Source organism: Scleropages formosus, chromosome 25 (assembly GCF_900964775.1).
Source record: "Scleropages formosus chromosome 25, fSclFor1.1, whole genome shotgun sequence".
NCBI classification, from domain to species: Eukaryota; Metazoa; Chordata; class Actinopteri; order Osteoglossiformes; family Osteoglossidae; genus Scleropages; species Scleropages formosus.
Genome location: NC_041830.1, coordinates 5,463,426 through 5,479,845, shown reverse-complemented (window position 1 = coordinate 5,479,845; position 16,420 = coordinate 5,463,426). Strand labels below are relative to the sequence as shown.

Below are 16,420 nucleotides of genomic sequence, written 5' to 3'. Positions count from 1 at the left end.
ATCAGTTCTGTAGACATGCACTGATCATTTATTTCATCTTTACATTTGCAGAAAAAAAAAAAAACAAAATTAAAAAAATCTATCACAGGTCATTGAAGTGGGTTATTAATTCTAATTACTTTTATGTCTTTCGGCCTGAGGATCTGGACCTTGTGCCAATAACCAGGCATCAATAGACAGTAATATGTTTAATAAATTATTAAACTCTTCCCATCTATTGTGATACAGTAACTGTTTTTACAGTTAGATGTTGGGAGCTTGACAAAAAATAATGTAATTCGTTTACATTTACATGTATTTATTTAGCAGAGGATTTTCCCCAAGAGACTTCCAATGAACTCTATGTAGTGTTACCAGCCGATGTCTTTTTTCTTTCTTTTTAAATGTTATTAATAAATTTCATGTAATATTTCTGCAAAATAGCCTGTTTTCTGCTGCAATCGTACGAAAAATAACTTTAAATAAGGCTCACAGGTTGTCAACGTGTGTTTCGATGATTTGCATGTTTAACGCGGTTGATCCCAAGTTTCAACATTTTTAACATTATTGTGAAGCCGAAGACTAATTTTCACATAAAAATTTTCGTTTGTTTTCCAGATTAAAATTCCTTTAATCGTCCAGAACAGACGGGGGGTGGCTGAGGCGAAATTCTCGCCTCAGTTTTAATTTTCATAACGACTTGAAATTGTGCCGTTTTGAACGGAATGTTCGAGGATAACGTTTGATCGCAGGCTACTCTTGTGTTTTCGATATTTATGTGCATATAAAAGTTGGATGAAAGGTTTCTTGTATTAAGCTACGTTGAAACACTGAAAAATGAGGAAAATCACACAGGACGACCTTTCCAAAAGACGCCATTATGAGGCCCTGTGACTGGGAGGCGAGCCGCATTTCCCGCCTAGCGCACGCGCACGAATGTCTGTGTGTGTGTGTGTGTGTGTGTGTGTGTGTGTGTGTGTGTGCGCGCGCGTGCGTGTGTGTGTGTGTGTGTGAGAGAGAGAGAGAGAGAGAGAGAGAGAAAGGGGGGGGGGGGTCAGGCTGAGCACTCGCTTCGCCATGGCTGGAAGTACTGGAGGTTTGTCTTATTGAAGGTGAAGAATTTTATATAATATTTCATTTTTAGTGTCACTTTTTTAACTTACGTGGAATTATGGTTCATGTATGGGCAGGATTCTTATACGTTTTTTTGCATTTTATACATACTAGTAGTAATTCAATTAATTGTTCCGATTTTCTTCCGAAATGTACATTAGACCTGCACTGTTGTTGTTCATGATCTTTTTTGGATCAGTTCGTTACCACCTTGTTTCTCATTGTTACCAACTGCTCTTCAGACGGTAAGTTCAGGTTGAAAATAGTGTAAATGAAAAAAGTACACGTAAAATGACTTAATTAATGAATCTCTGTGTCTGTGTGTAAAACAGTATTTGAAAAGTTTTGGAAATACAGTAAGTTAGCTAATCCCCGACACGGTAATGCGAAGCCTAACAACGATAATATCATAAAGTATCACATTTGTGACTTACTCCTTCCTATTAGTTGAAATAGTTACTTTTTTTGAACAAGTATTTCCAATTTTACAGTTTGTAACTATTAATTGCAGTGAGACTTAATTCTTGTGTCCGTGTAAATAGTAAGTATGTGTCTGTAACTGAGTTTTAGGCTTTATTTTCCAGATGAAAAATATTTAAATGCAACAAAATCTAGTTCTCTCCTTCCAACAGTGCTTTAAAAAAAAAAAAAAAAAAAAAACTTGTGTTATGTTGTGCGAAGAAAATTAAAAACCTAAAAATCTCACAAGTTGACTTGTTCCTTCTTGTATAGGATTTTAAAGTGACTAAAATATTTTTAAATATCATAAACATAAATGTTGTGTGCCAGACAGATTCTTGCTCCATGTAGAGTATTTAGTTTTAATATCATATGTGAGTAATTGGTGAAACCTTCACAATAACCTCATTTTTCAAACAAATAAAATAAAGTAATTAGTTATTATGTATGTATATATGTGTGTGTGTTATGTATATATATATATTAGTTATGAATAAGTTCTTCAGCTCAGATGTCATAGTAGTGTAGGCTAAATAAAAACTAATTTCTAAACAATATTTGTACATTGAGTACATGATTGTACATTTGAACATGATTAACCTAAAAATAAACCAGTTAAGTGATGAGGAGAGAATATGTCTTCATGGTCTGTATCTTCTTTCTTCTAGAAAAGTCCAGACTTGGTGTTCTTCACCTTTGCAAAAGAAGTCTTCCATGATAGTGTTTACCTGATAATGAGAGACAAAATTAAACGCCTAAAAGAAGCGATACATTTTATATTAAAACGTAGTCGTGATTAAAAAAATCCAAGCTTGTTTGTCTAAATGAGGATGGTACACATGTATGTAGGTATGAGCTGGAAGATCCTCTGGCCTGGAGCACTTTTCATGCCCTGCTACCAGTAACAAATGCTTCCACCCTCTGGTTCAAGGCCATATTACACCTTTGTCTTATCTCATACAAGATTAAAATCCCCTCTGCTCATTTTCCAAAACTAACTCTTCACTACCTTTATTATTACTAATCTTTATTTAGCCTATGCCTTAGGTAACTTACAATGTTACATAAGCAACTTTTTACTACAGTTTTAAGCATTCATACAGCAAGGTATTCTTAAGGGAGAAATTTGGGGTAAGTACCTTGCTCAAGGGTACTACAGCAGGAGATGGATTTGAACCAACAACCTTAAAACTGCAAGGTGACAGCCGTTACTACTACGCTACATGTCAAAAAAAAAAAATTGCTTTCTTACCTGGGAAGTGTATCTGTGTTTGGATCACTGCCAGAACGAATGGATACAAATACAGGTGAGAAATTATTGAGCATTCCAGCTGTAAATCCTGTTCAAAACTAGGTTTTTGTGTGTTCACCTCAATCAGAATTACTTCTGAATATGAAATTTAAAAGTGAAGTAACTTATTTGTGATCTTAACAAACATTAGCCATGGTTGTACCTAAGCCCAAATCAGGACCAAGTATATTAAGAGCTCGAGTGAAAATGCAGGTGTTGAATTTGAAACTGAGTGCACTTCAACGATGGGTTGCCATGTTTTATTTAATACATATCTGAAATGTTGTTTTCTTATGCTCAGAATATCCTTCAATATCGTTTTTTTTTGGCTCCTGTAGACTATCATTTTGAGTTACGTGTTCATTCTCACTCTGACTCACACAGATGCTTAAATGTGGTTGTGTGGGTGTGTGTGAAAGTAAGTCTGAGAAGGGTGACTGGAGGAAAAGCAGGAGCAGGCATTGCCGTGGTAACGAGCACACTTACTGCTGGGCCATGATGAGGGGAATGTGGGAGCTGTCGGAGCGCAGCTGCCTCTGCAGGGGGGGCATCCTCTCTCCTGTGCGGCCGTTGAACATGGGGAGAGTCGAGAGGGGTCTGGGTACTCCCCGTCCCCCTGCCATGCTCCTGAGTTCATCTGTATTCCCCTGGATGGTGTGGTGGTGATACAGCTGTATGCTAGAAGACATGCAAAATGTAGTCAGCAGCCTTTAATAATCCTTTTTTATCGAAAGGTTGGTGTTTTATAACTAGAAACTGAAATACCTACAAACATGCCTAACACATAGTTACGTACACACCATTACCATAAACGTCTGTCTTTCACTGGTTTAGTCAAAGAAAGACCTACTTGAGTAGAAAAACTAGATATCCAGTCAACGGTGCACCTAGATGTTGTGTTCGCCAGCATGTGTCAAGTGGCACAGTGACTTGGTTGTGTCCTAGTTGCGCTCAGGCAAAAGCGCTATCCAGAGCCACTTTGTGTCCTCACCCCCAGACAGGCAGAGACTAGACAGGTCTAGAAAACTTAGACTAGTCCTATGGAAACTAAGCCTTGGGACATGGAATATCACCAACTGAAGGCAGGCAGAATGTTGAAACCTAGAGTGGTGTAATTGTCTGTCTGAACTGAACCCAAGCGGTGAGTTGTTATTGACTTCTGTGTTAATAATGGATTGACCATAACGAATACTATGTTTACAATTGTCTTCTAATTCACAACTGTATTTGGTACAAGAGAACCTGAGATCAAAAGTTCATGATAAACTGTAGTTATGTCATTTGACCTGAAAAATATATTGTAGACATTCAGATAAAGAGGGGTTCTGAGCTGTTGAGTAACCAAAATGCCGGTCAGTGGGATGGATCTGGCCGGTGGAGATAGTTATGGTAGCAGTAAAAAAGCAAGCCTCGCAGAGGCCCCAGTTCTTAACTCCCACCTCCAGGAAGAGCTTCTACTGCATTCCAAAGGAGGTGAGGGACTGTTGCAGAGGCAAAAAATGGAAGGAGTGTGGAGAGGCTATGGAAAGTCACTTTCAGACATCCTCATACAGGTTATGTCATCTATCCAAGAACACAGGAGAAGAAAGCAGAATGTCAACCCAGCTGTTCTCAACAAGGATGGGGATGCACTGAACTCGAAGAGGGGATCTCTTTTGGAGGTGGAAGGAGCACTTTGAGGGACTCCTGAAACCAGCAGGCAGGCTCTTCTTACAGGAGACAGTGTCACAAGATTCTTAAGGATTGTCTTCTCTTCTGTTTGTGGTATTCATAGACACAATATCAAGGTGCAGAAAAGGTTTAGAGAGAATTCAGATAGGGGAACATCAGGGTGTTATGACTTCTGTTTACGGTTGATGCCCTGTTAGCCTCACCACACAGTGGTTTGTAGATGACTGTGACTGTCAGGATGAAGGTCAGCATCTCTTAATCTCCCCAGGTATAAGGTAGGCTGTTCACTCCAGCTAGGGGGATCAACTGCTTCATTTGGAGGAGTTTACTAGGGTCCGTTTCACGAGTGACAGCAGGGGGAAATTGACTAATGGCTTGGTGCAAAGACTATCGTATTGCCATGGCTCTACGGAACTGTGTTGGTGAACCATGAGCTAAGTCCTTGGACTATGTTGGCACTTATTATAACAAGCTTTGGGAAGTAACTAAAAAAATAAGTTTGCAGGTACAAGCAGTGGAAAAAAAGGTTCCTCTGTATGATAGTGGGGCTCTTACTTCATGATGGTGTTGAATTCAGTGATCCACAAGGCTTTCAGAGTATAGTTGCTGCTCCTAGATGGTATTCAGTCTAGACACCTGCATAGTGACTGGCTCCTCTCCATCTGCATGTCCTAGGTATCCAGTCTCACCTGGGAAGCTTGGTTAGCCAACTAGAGGAGATGGAAACTACTGCTATGGAAAGAGAAGTATGGTATTCCTTGCTTGGCCTGTTGCCACCATGACCCTCACTCACCCTCGTATATATAACACAGAAGACGTTAGGTAGTGCTTACTCAGGTGTCTTTGCATCCCTTTTCACCCTGCAAAGAAAATGAAATATAAATATAAGCTCTTTACTCCCACTGTTTTGTATTATTATGAATTACTGTTGAATGCTATTGCATAGAAATGAAAGAAGGAGAACATGCATGTAAAATACTGTCATTGTGCTGAAATCACTCTGCTTTCCAGAAGAATAACTCAACCAAAAAGAAAACTATGTCAGTACCATGCACTCCACACAACTGTAGAACATCTAGAAAGCCAGGGAAGGTGCATTCCCTCACCTCTCGCGACACCTGCACATGTCCATTTGCTGAGAACATGGTGTGGTAGAACAGTAATAGCGCTGCTCCTTAAACTTGTGGCTATAAAATCAATCCCTTGCAAAGCAATGCCTTTAAGTCCCTGTTGAATAGTTAGTCAACCATTTCCATACTGCTTCACCTAACTTCTGTAGACACGATTGTTCAGACGGTATCTTCTGACATAATTTCGGTAGCCTTTTTCACAGACTGGTTTGATAAATTCCCATCAGCTAAACAACCAAACTATTAAACCCTCTTAATAGCTACTGACGTTTCCTCACGTTTGCAATGTATCATAATATAAGATCTAAGAAAGCATAGCTGGAGTAGGATTAGCATTTTTTCAAACATTGTGACAGCCATTAAGATGTTATTTGCATTTTCATCTATTGTCTGTATGTCTGTGGTTTTCATTCTAAATCTCCTGAATAGGATCTTCTGCATGAAAGTAGGTATTTGATGCTGCTGCTGCTATGGTGTAGATTGTTCCAGAACCCCCAGAGAAGCCCTGCACGTACACGCCCTCTCGTCGGCAGCACATGACGTAGGCTAGGAGGATACACAGGATGAGGGCCAACACGAAGGGGATGATCACCATCCCGATGTAGTCCAGGAAGTAGTCTCGACTTGGAGGGGATTCCGGTGGATCATAGAAACCCCCACTCTCCAGGATGCCTGAACCATGGGTAGGGGCTGGTACAGGAGGCACAGGCTTGGACAGGTCAATCTGGAGAAGTTGGACAGGGTATAGGAGAATGACGAGGTAAGCGTGCTGTTTGTAAACACAGAGTCACCAACATACCTGAAACGTGTTTTCAGGCTGTATGAGATAACCCAAGTGGACACGGGAGAATTTTCAAACACCACACAGAAAGAGCAATCATCAAACCCATGTCCAATCACACAGCCCAGGCGATGAAACAATTTCACCTTGTAAATTAATTTCACCTCCCTTGCTTGACTTGTTTTCAGTTTACTGTTTGGTTTCATTTCTTTGCATTAAATGTTAATCATCTGTGTTTAATAGTAACAAAAGAGCTGAACAATGGTTGTGTGTACAGAGCAGGGTCGTGGCGAACCAGAGCCTAACCCGGCAACACAGGGTGCAGGGCTGGAGTGGGAGGGGACACACCCAGGATGGGATGCCAGTCCATCGCAAGACATCCCAAGCAGGACTCGGACCCCAGGCTCACTACAGAGCAGGCCCTGGTGAAACCCGCTGTGCCACCGCGCCCCCCGGCAAAATTGTATTATAGCTTAATTAATGAATGTAAACTGCTTTATTATGCTGTGTTGCGATAATTAATGTTAATTATCAAAGTATTGTCAATTTTAATGGGATTTGCTGATATTTTAGCATATATGGGTATCAATTTTGGCGGTGAGGAAAATTTCTGCACTTGAGACTAATGGTAATTACATCTTCGACTTATGAGAGTTCACCTTACAAAGGCTTTTCAGGAACACTTTACAGGGAGGAGGAAGACTGTATTATCCATCCCATGATAATACTGGATTTTTGTATTTATTTACTGTTGCATTAATTTTGCAAGTGAGAGAGTGTGTGTGTGTGTGTGTGTTCTACTGATGTGTGGATGAGTGACCCAGTATAAGTAGTGTATCTAGCAGTGTAAGTCACCTTTGGAGGAAACTGTCTGCTAAATGAGTAAATGTAAATGCAATTTTAATATGCCGCAACTAACCTCACACTGACACCCAAGGTGACCTACCAAGGTTTCACACTCACAGACCCACTTACCAAAGTGGCATTGCACCAGGCCATACAGTTGCTGGGGTTGACGCACACGGAGCAGTCCCCCGACGCCCTGCCTACAGCCTCGCATTCCTGCTGGTGCTGAGGGCTCAGGAGCCTCAGCAAACAGTCAGAGTAGTACTGTTGGGAGCCCATCTTGACATAAACCCTGGTGCAAGCAAATGAATGCACACTCTTACCACCCACACATGCAATACTGTACTTACATAAAGAGAGATTTGCTGGTGTTGGAGTGTACCGACATTTCTATTATTTTACTTTATTATCTGCAAGTCTTCCTAATAATATTTATTATATCTTCTGCATTGTTTCTCTCTACTTATTACTGTGAACTGCATGCTATAGAGTTCCAGAATCCCAGATGCCTATGTAACTTGGTGAGAATAGAGGCTAAAAGGCCTTAACTAGGTTTTGTTTTAAGAACATAGTGACTGTTGAGTTTCGGGATGGATTAAAAGATGTAGAAGAGATGTGCTGGGAGGTGAGCTACAAGCACATGGCACGTGCAGGACAAACACGGGTGCGGTAACATCAGCGCTGGCCGAAGTCCTTTTTGAAATGAATGCATCTGTGAATCTGTGATGGAAAACACCTGGTGAAATTCTGCAGCACAGTAATAAGACCTTTTTAAGGTTTTATTGTCACCCATCACTGGGACTCCAAAGAATCTCAAATTTTCAGAAAAAAAGATAGATTCCAACACTAGTTACACATGCAAAAGGTGTAGTGGTACATAACAATGTGGAAACATGACAGATGGGTGGCTATATCATAAGTACGTGGTCCATCTTGCAACAAAAACATGTAGAGCATTATTACACACACATTCACAGATCATTGATCCAAAGACATGCTGTTCAGGTTCCCCCATAGTGTGTGAGTGACAGAAAAGAGTTTGTTGAGTGTGTATGAATGAGTGACCCATTGTAAGTAGTGTATCTAGCAGTGTAAGTCACCGCGGTGAATAAGGTGGGTGGGCTGGTTACACTACATAGAGTTCATTGGAAGTCGCTTTGGAGAAAAGTGTCTGTTAAACAAATGCAAATGTAAATAAATGTAAATCTACATTTGCACACACCTTCTCACACTGCCTTAAAAACAGATGCAATTTACTGAAAGCACCTCTTTCCTGTTAGCTGGCGTGACCTCAGAAATAACACATTTATCTTCTGACATAACACTTGTACAATAATAATGTAAAAAGCTGGTGTTTTCATGGACATAAAAAAAATCAGCTTTCACAGATTTCTGTGTTCATTAACAAGTGTGGATATAATTAGTAAAATCTGGGAAAGTATCTAAGGTTCTGTTTTATTCTGCTACAAGAAGTGAACAGCACAAATGAGCTATTTACGGTCTTAAATATACACACACACACACACACACACAATGTCTACAACTGCTTATCCCAAGTGGGGTCGTAGCGAGCCAGAGCCTAACACAGTGCAACGCAGGGCTGAAGGGGAAGGGGACGCACCCCCGACGGGACGCCAGTCCACTGCAAGGATCTTAAATATATCTATACACACACACACACGCACATTGACTGAAACCGCTTGTCCCGACTGGGGTCACGGCAAACCAGAGCCTAACCCGGCAACACAGGGCGCAGGGATGGGGGGGGGGACGAGGGGACGGGACACAAGGCACCCCAAGCAGGACTGGAACCCCAGACCCACCAGAGAGCAGAACCCGGTCCAACCCACTGCGCCACCGCACCCCCCTAGCCCCCCCAATATATTTCTAATATATTACAGTTTTTTTTATAATTTAGAAATATATTGTTCTATGATATATTTCTACATATTTACGATCATAAATGGATATTTATGAGCTATTTACGATCTCTGAGTCACCAGAGTGGCATTGCATAGTCTGGTGACTGGCAGTGCAGTAGAGAGAGGTGGAGATGATACCGCATGTGTGATGCGATGCAACGTGATGCGATGCGATGTGATAAAGCATGTTCCGCTGACCCTGCATCTGAGATGCTGGTCCTCGTAGTGTTGGGAGGAGCTAAAACAACCAGTGGTACATAACAATGTGGAAACATGACAGATGGGTTGCCATGGAAACTTAACACGTGTGCCCCAGCCTTTTGTCGCAAACTGGCTGCGTGCTGAAGCACGAGGGCCCAACCATGCATTCAGCTACTTTTCCACATCTGTATTTATTATGTGCCTTCAGCGTACTGTACGCGGCCACATATTGAACATGCATACAGATTTTGCGATACCTGTGTACCTGAAGCTGATGCCTTACCCCTCATAGTGGCCTGGTAGTGGGAGGGGCACTCTGCCACCCTTGTCCAAAGCAGAGCTTATGTTTACTACATCAACATCAATGCGTGCAGCTCCCCACATCCTCTGGATGTCCTGCTTTATCTCTTCCCGGACTGCAGAGGGCAGCACCTTCTCAATTTCCCGGAGCGGCAGGTAAAACTCGGCCTGATAGGGCAACTTCTTCCCTGCGAAAGGAACGCAAATCCATCCTTCCTTGTTCAAGCGGCGGTGCGTCTACAGGATTGTGCGAAATCTCAGTTTCAAATCTCACAAATTCATTTCGCAGTACCTGGTGTCCCCACGGTTATCACCAGCCTCTCCCTGAAGGTGTCATAGCTGCGTTTATTAATAACCGTGATCTGTCATCGAGACAAAAAAAGATTGTTTCCACGAGTTCCAAGAGTTATGACACATGATTAAGTGCACTTCAGGAACATGGCTTTTTGGGTAAATTCTTAATGAAACAAAAATGAAAAACAAAATTAAATAAATATGAATGGGGATAGACGCGAGCAGACGTTGATCCCACTGTTTTGGGTATTCATGATGATTCCGATGGAGCGTCCGCGTTTTAAAAGTTGTTTACGGCTTATTTAAATGAACATATCTATAACTTGTTTCTAAAATTGTAGAATCTGCTAGTAAGGTTGTGGTATAAGATTGGATTGGATTGAACTGAATTGAATTGAATTGTCATATGATAGAGATTTAAAGGTTGCTGTGATTGGTTCATGAAAACATCACAAAGAAAGAAGAAAGAAATGGGAAGGATATTGTGTTCTGAATTTTCTAGTAGTTTTGTGTGTGGCTGTTTCCAGTGAAGCTTTTAAAACTTTTATTTGTCTCAGTTCAGTCAAACCCTACATTTACATTTTTGTTCAATTAACAAGTGCCTTTCAAGCCATTCTTTGTCCCTTTATCTCAGATGACTCCACAACTGGAATTAATTCTAATAGTTTTGCATAGATTTTTTTTTTTATTATTAATTCCACAACACAGACCTCATCAGAAGCCACTTGTCCCAAGTGGGGTCACAATGAGCTGGAGCCTGAGCCTAACCAGGCAACGCAGGGTGGAAGGCCAGAGGGGGAGGGGACACCAGTTCATCGCAGGGCACCCCAAGCGGGACTCGAACCTCAGCCCCACCCGAGAGCAGGAACCGGCCAAACCCGCTGCGCCACCACACCCATCTTATTTTCACAACCAGAACTCGTTAAGTAATTTACATTCTTTCAACAATTCCTGTTCTTTCCCAGTGCGGCAGTTTTTTTTTTCCTCTCCAGATAAGCGTTTCATTGTTATATTAATTACTCCTAAGCTTTCTCATCAGTGTTAGAGGTGTGCAATTCTATCCCGGATTGGTGTGCCAAGAAACCTGCTTGTTCTTTGCTCCTGGATTTCACATCCTCACCACTTTGCCCTCTTTTCATGCCGTGAACCTTTTTGAAACCGAGCAGGAGAGCTAGAGGAACTGCAGATTTGAGGTTGTTATGCAGCTCAAACCACTGTCAACCAGAAGCCGACATGTCAGCAAAAAACTCTGCCATCGTCAGACGTTCATGTGCCCCTCCCTCTTTTTCTTCCCAAAATGGTGCCGGTTTCCTGCGCAGTCAGGGCCCCTCCTCGTTGTTCTCATCCTCGTGTGCAAATGGTACCACCTGGTTTGAGCTGTAATCTAACACGGCATTTCCTAAAGCTCTCCTTGGGAATCTCAGCCATTCCCTGTATTCCGTGTTCCATGACCAGCACACATGATTGCGTTAAGAAAATGAGCAATAAGCCCTCAGTTCGTTCTGCCAAGGAGAGGTTCGGGAATCTCTGATCTAAAATCTAGTGACCAAGTGATGCTTTGGAAGAGAACCATATGAGTCGTGTAGCCAATCAAGATGCCACAGGATGCCACGTACAAGACCAGTAATGCTTAGGCAAACGCTCATCGCCGGGGTCGGTACCTCAATCACAGCCTTGCCCTGGTCTTCCTCCAGTGGGGTGCCATAGAGGAATCCATTGTCTAGAGGATGTCTCTGCGTGTAGCGCAGCCAACGGGGCAGGTCTGGGAAGTGCTGCTTGTTGCATTTGAACACCATGGGGTCATCATATACATGACCTGTTTTTCCACACCGAACACACCATCAATTCCAAGCGTACAACCCACTCGAGATCCAGTTCGGTCAAATCTGTCACATGCAAGCCTACTTTGAACAACATTTCTTTCTTTCTCAGTATTAAGTCAACTCACGCACACTTGCACACCACCTCATTGTGTCACAGATCTTTTTCAACTTACGTTATAAGGTGCCGATCAGACACTTTTACCCAAAGTGGCTGAAAATAGATCAGTTTTACCTGCTAAGTTGCATGGAGAAACAACCCAAGGTAGTGTGTATGTATGTGTGTGTATTTTCCAAGGTGGAAGGGCAATAATTTTTTAAGGGACTTCAACGTTAATTTCTTTATCCACTTTTCAGCCTGCTTTGTATCAAGAAGATACAGTAAATCAGCTATGCGAGAGTCAATACTACCACAATGTGTGGGAAAGTCAGTCATAGGAGCCATAGCTCTTACCATAGTGTTTGAGGAAGGGTTCGAAATCACTCTGGAACGTTTCTCTCTGCAGTTCATACACAAAGAGCTGGCCCACTTGAGTATAAGCCTTTATATCTGCCTCGACCACCAGGACACTAGCCAAGCACACTGTATGGAAACAACAGAAATAAGGGACCCCGTGAAGAAATGCAAGTGGGCTGATAATCTCAGTCTTCTAGGCTATCAACACCATGATTATGTAGTTGGTAACCAGTTACAATTCTTTTTGCAATTGATTTTGCACTTTGTTATTTAATTTTTAAAATAATAACACTATGACATTCAACTACACAAAATATCCTCAGCATAAAGCTTCATTTGTGGTGATACCTGGTAATGTAGTGGTTAGAGCTCTTGGCTTTAAATGCAAAGGTTCAAGTCTCACTTCCAGCTGTAAGACCCTTAAGCAAGGTACTTACTCTAACTTGCTCCAGTAAAACTACTCAGCTGTATAAATGGGTAAATAACTGTAAGTTGCTTTGTAGAAAAGCATCAGATAAATGAATAAATGTAACTGTCTGCACCGTAAATTGTGTTGATATTTATGAGGCCGGCTCAAGAGTTGATAGAAAACTCAATACAGTTGACCCTTGAACATCACGGGTTTCAGCTGCGCAGGTCCACTTATGCGTGGATCTTTTTCAACAAATATATCGGAAAATTTTTTGGAGATTTGCAACAGTTTGAAAAAACTCGCAGACAAACCGCGTAGCCTAGAAATATTGAAAAAATTAAGAAAAAGTTAGGTATGTCATGAATGCATAAAATATAGGTAGATACTAGTCTATTTTATCATTTACTAGCATGAAAAATATACATAATATGTATAACATCTGCAGTGTTTTGTATCATACGAGACTATATTGATGTAAGTACTGACAGACAGACAATTCGTCTTATAAACAGACGACGTAAAGTTACGGTATCGATAAATACAGAACAGTACTGTCAATGTATTTTCTCTTCCTTATGATTTTCTTAACATTTTCTTTGCTCTAGCTTACTTTATTGTAAGAATACAGCATATAATACATACTGTCTAACATACAAAATATGTGTGAATCGACTGCTTATGTTATCGGTACGGCTTCTGGTCAACAGTACGCTTTTAGTAGTTAATTTTTCGGGAAGTCAAAAGTTCTACGTGGATTTTCGACTGCGCGGGGGGTCAGCGCCCCTAACCCCTGTGTTGTTCAAGGGTCAACTGTTCTAGATCTCTGGGGCATTTTTTGGAGCTGCTTAGACAGGGCTGTATGACAACTCTTGCCAACAGTTGTAACCCTTTCCTTCTGAGTTGTGTTATGTTCTTGTTTTACACTGAAAAGACCACTGGCTGGCCCTTTCCTGGAGCATTTAACAGAAGCCTTTAGGTGACTAGTCTACATACTTCATGTCCTTTAGCTAAATTTCAAACGTAAGTTTGCCCTGACGCTAAGTCTCAAACATAACATTTTTTTTTGTGAGGACTTAAGCAAAGATTTGCTGGCAGCCACCCTTCAGACAGAGCTTTGCATAGCCTTCTGTTTTGTTACCAAGAAGGTCCTGCATTTCATATCTATTCACCTAGACAACGCATTCTACACCGTGTGGGTGTCACAGCGAGTATCGCTGCTGTCTCACAGCGTGTGGGTGGTGTGAGAGAGCATGGGTTCAATCCCTGCTCAGTCTGTGTGGTGTTTGCATGTTCTCCCTGTGTCTGTGTGGGTTTCCTCTGGGTGCTCTGGTTTCCGCCCACAGTCCAAAGATATGCTGTTCAGATTAAATATCTAGCGGTGTAAGTCCCCGCAGTGAATAAGGTGTGTGGCCTGATAACACTACATACAGTTCATTGGAAGTCGCTTTGGAGAAAAGCACCTGTTAAATAAATAAATGTAAGTTAAAAAAATTTTCCAAATCCTTTTACACAGATGTGTGCAGAACATGGCATGTAATGGGTATATTTCTGATTCTGGTAATCAGTAAGGTAAGACATGTCTCAACAAATTACTCCGCACTAAGAAAGAATCGAGCATTTGAATTTTCACCCCAGACAGCAACTTTGTTTGCGATGGATTGAATCTTCCGAATAATTCTAATAAAGAACATTTTCAAGGAACACGTCACAACACAAACAGCACGTGGCAATAATTCCTCAATAATTTCTCAATAATTTCCTCTGCACTTTCTTACATACTTTATGATGCAGGTCCTCCTTACTCCTTTCACCAGATTTTTAACACATATATTATTTATTTATATGATAAAATAACTTGCCTGTAATAAGGAGTCCCCAGCTCTGCTTCTCTGCCATCTTGTTTAAAGCTCTGTGATTGACAAGAGCAAACGGAGCGCAGCGGCTGGTCAGGGTGTGTCTGAAGAAAGCCTATTTTAGTGGCTACCTAAATAGACTGCGGTGCATGTTTGTGTCCGCATGCGTGTTTCTGCGTGGACGTGCGTGAAGAAATAATGATTCATTCATATAACACTATACGAATAACACCTTTATTTCCTCTTTTACCAAAAGTCTTTTCCTACCTCATGCTTGTACAGACGGCTTCCTGTTTTCTTTTAATGCGCCCTTTGGTCTACTAGGCTTCCACAATAAACATGAGGCCAAAGTGAAGAACCGGGCACTGTGTTTATTCGCTTCTTTGGGAAATCTGTTATGGAAAAACAGAACTGACCTTTATGAGTTCATGCTGTGAAATAATTAAATGCAGACTATGGCAAACAGGTTTATAAAATCTGAACTCAAGGATGTATGATGTCGCTTTTGAGCATTTTGAGGTTATCAAGGGTTGATTTTTAAATTGTCACATTGCATTTATTTGTTTAGCTGACACTTTTTCCTAAAGTAACTTACACTGTTGAGATATTTACTCATTTACACAGCTGGGTAATTTTACTGGAGTAATGTAGGGTAAGTATCTTGCTCAAGGGTACTACAGCTAGAGGTGGGAATCAAACCTGCAACCTTTAGGGTCAAAGGGCACAGCTCTAACCACAACATTACCATTGCAACATTAAAACAGCAATAGCTCCATCTGCTGAACTACTAGCAGATCCCCATGCAAGAGGAGGACCTCAACATCTGCAGTTCCCTGAAGAGACAAAATTCTAGTATCTTTTAATGTATTGAACAATTCATACATCAGTTTCCAGGAACTACTTATCCAGTCAGAATGATGGACATCTATTGTCTGCTCACATCGCAAGTTCAGGGCAACATAGACACCGGTCCACTCATCAACCTGTCTCATGAACTTTGAAGAAACTTAGAGCAAACCAGGGAGAACATGCAGAACCAATCTGACAAAGCTATGAGCTACAGATCACTGTTTGTTTTGATTTGACCGTCCTGAGACTATAGCAGCTTAAAGGCAGGAGGGATCCAACTCATATTAGACAGGTTATTACTGTGGAAGGTTCATTTTCAATTCTACAACTTTTAAAAGTGCCTTTAAAAAATATATCTACACATATAGGTGTTCTAGAAAAACGACCCATGACATCACTGAACGCGCAACCCTTGTTGAACAGACCCTTCGTTAATTATTTATTCATTTACCTGATGCTTTCCTCAAAAGTGAGTTTTAAGTAAGTTGGGATTTGAACCTGGATCCTTGAAGAGGAAATCAGCAGCACTAACCAGTACATTACCATCTCTACAAACATACAGGTGCTTTTCAGAATTCAAGAACTCGAGGAAAAAAGGGTAAATGCATCCATTTATGAGCCTATCAAAAGGGAAATTCAGAAAACGCACAGGAGGGAAATCTTGCAGAAAACCCACCAGAGGACACAATGTTTTTCATTATTATGAAGTTTCTGTGTAGACTGGTGCTTTTTTCAACTGATCACATTTTTTGGTTTGTTGTTACTTTCCTTGATTTTCTTTAAAATGTTTTTTGGTAAGTTTAATACTGGTTTACCAGTCCATTTTTCTACCGTCATCTCTAGAGAACACCCTTCCTCCCCCCACCTCTTTAAACATCACACGAAAAAGACTTAACCAAATGTGCTGTGGTTCATAACAATCACTATATTTGTGTACCATAACAATGTAAGTAATCTATTTGCATATATATTTGCATATCTAGTAAGCTTTTTGGATTATGTAATTAATGTAATATCGCATGTATCAAATCCACTTGGAGAC

General features: G+C 41.1%; 1 protein-coding gene across 1 annotated transcript; it reads right to left on the bottom strand.

The window, feature by feature from the left end:
• Nucleotides 1-1,652: 1,652 nt before the first annotated feature.
• Nucleotides 1,653-14,593, bottom strand: sgca (sarcoglycan, alpha). The gene is made up of 11 exons (XM_018741857.2): nt 14,536-14,593; nt 12,262-12,390; nt 11,649-11,803; nt 9,986-10,055; nt 9,677-9,881; nt 7,400-7,562; nt 6,159-6,367; nt 5,347-5,373; nt 3,329-3,520; nt 2,804-2,830; nt 1,653-2,279 (listed from the first exon to the last, which is right to left on the bottom strand). Exons 1-11 carry the CDS (start codon nt 14,570-14,572, stop codon nt 2,276-2,278), a joined length of 1,218 nt encoding a protein of 405 aa, XP_018597373.1. The 5' UTR covers nt 14,573-14,593; the 3' UTR covers nt 1,653-2,275.
• Nucleotides 14,594-16,420: the final 1,827 nt, after the last annotated feature.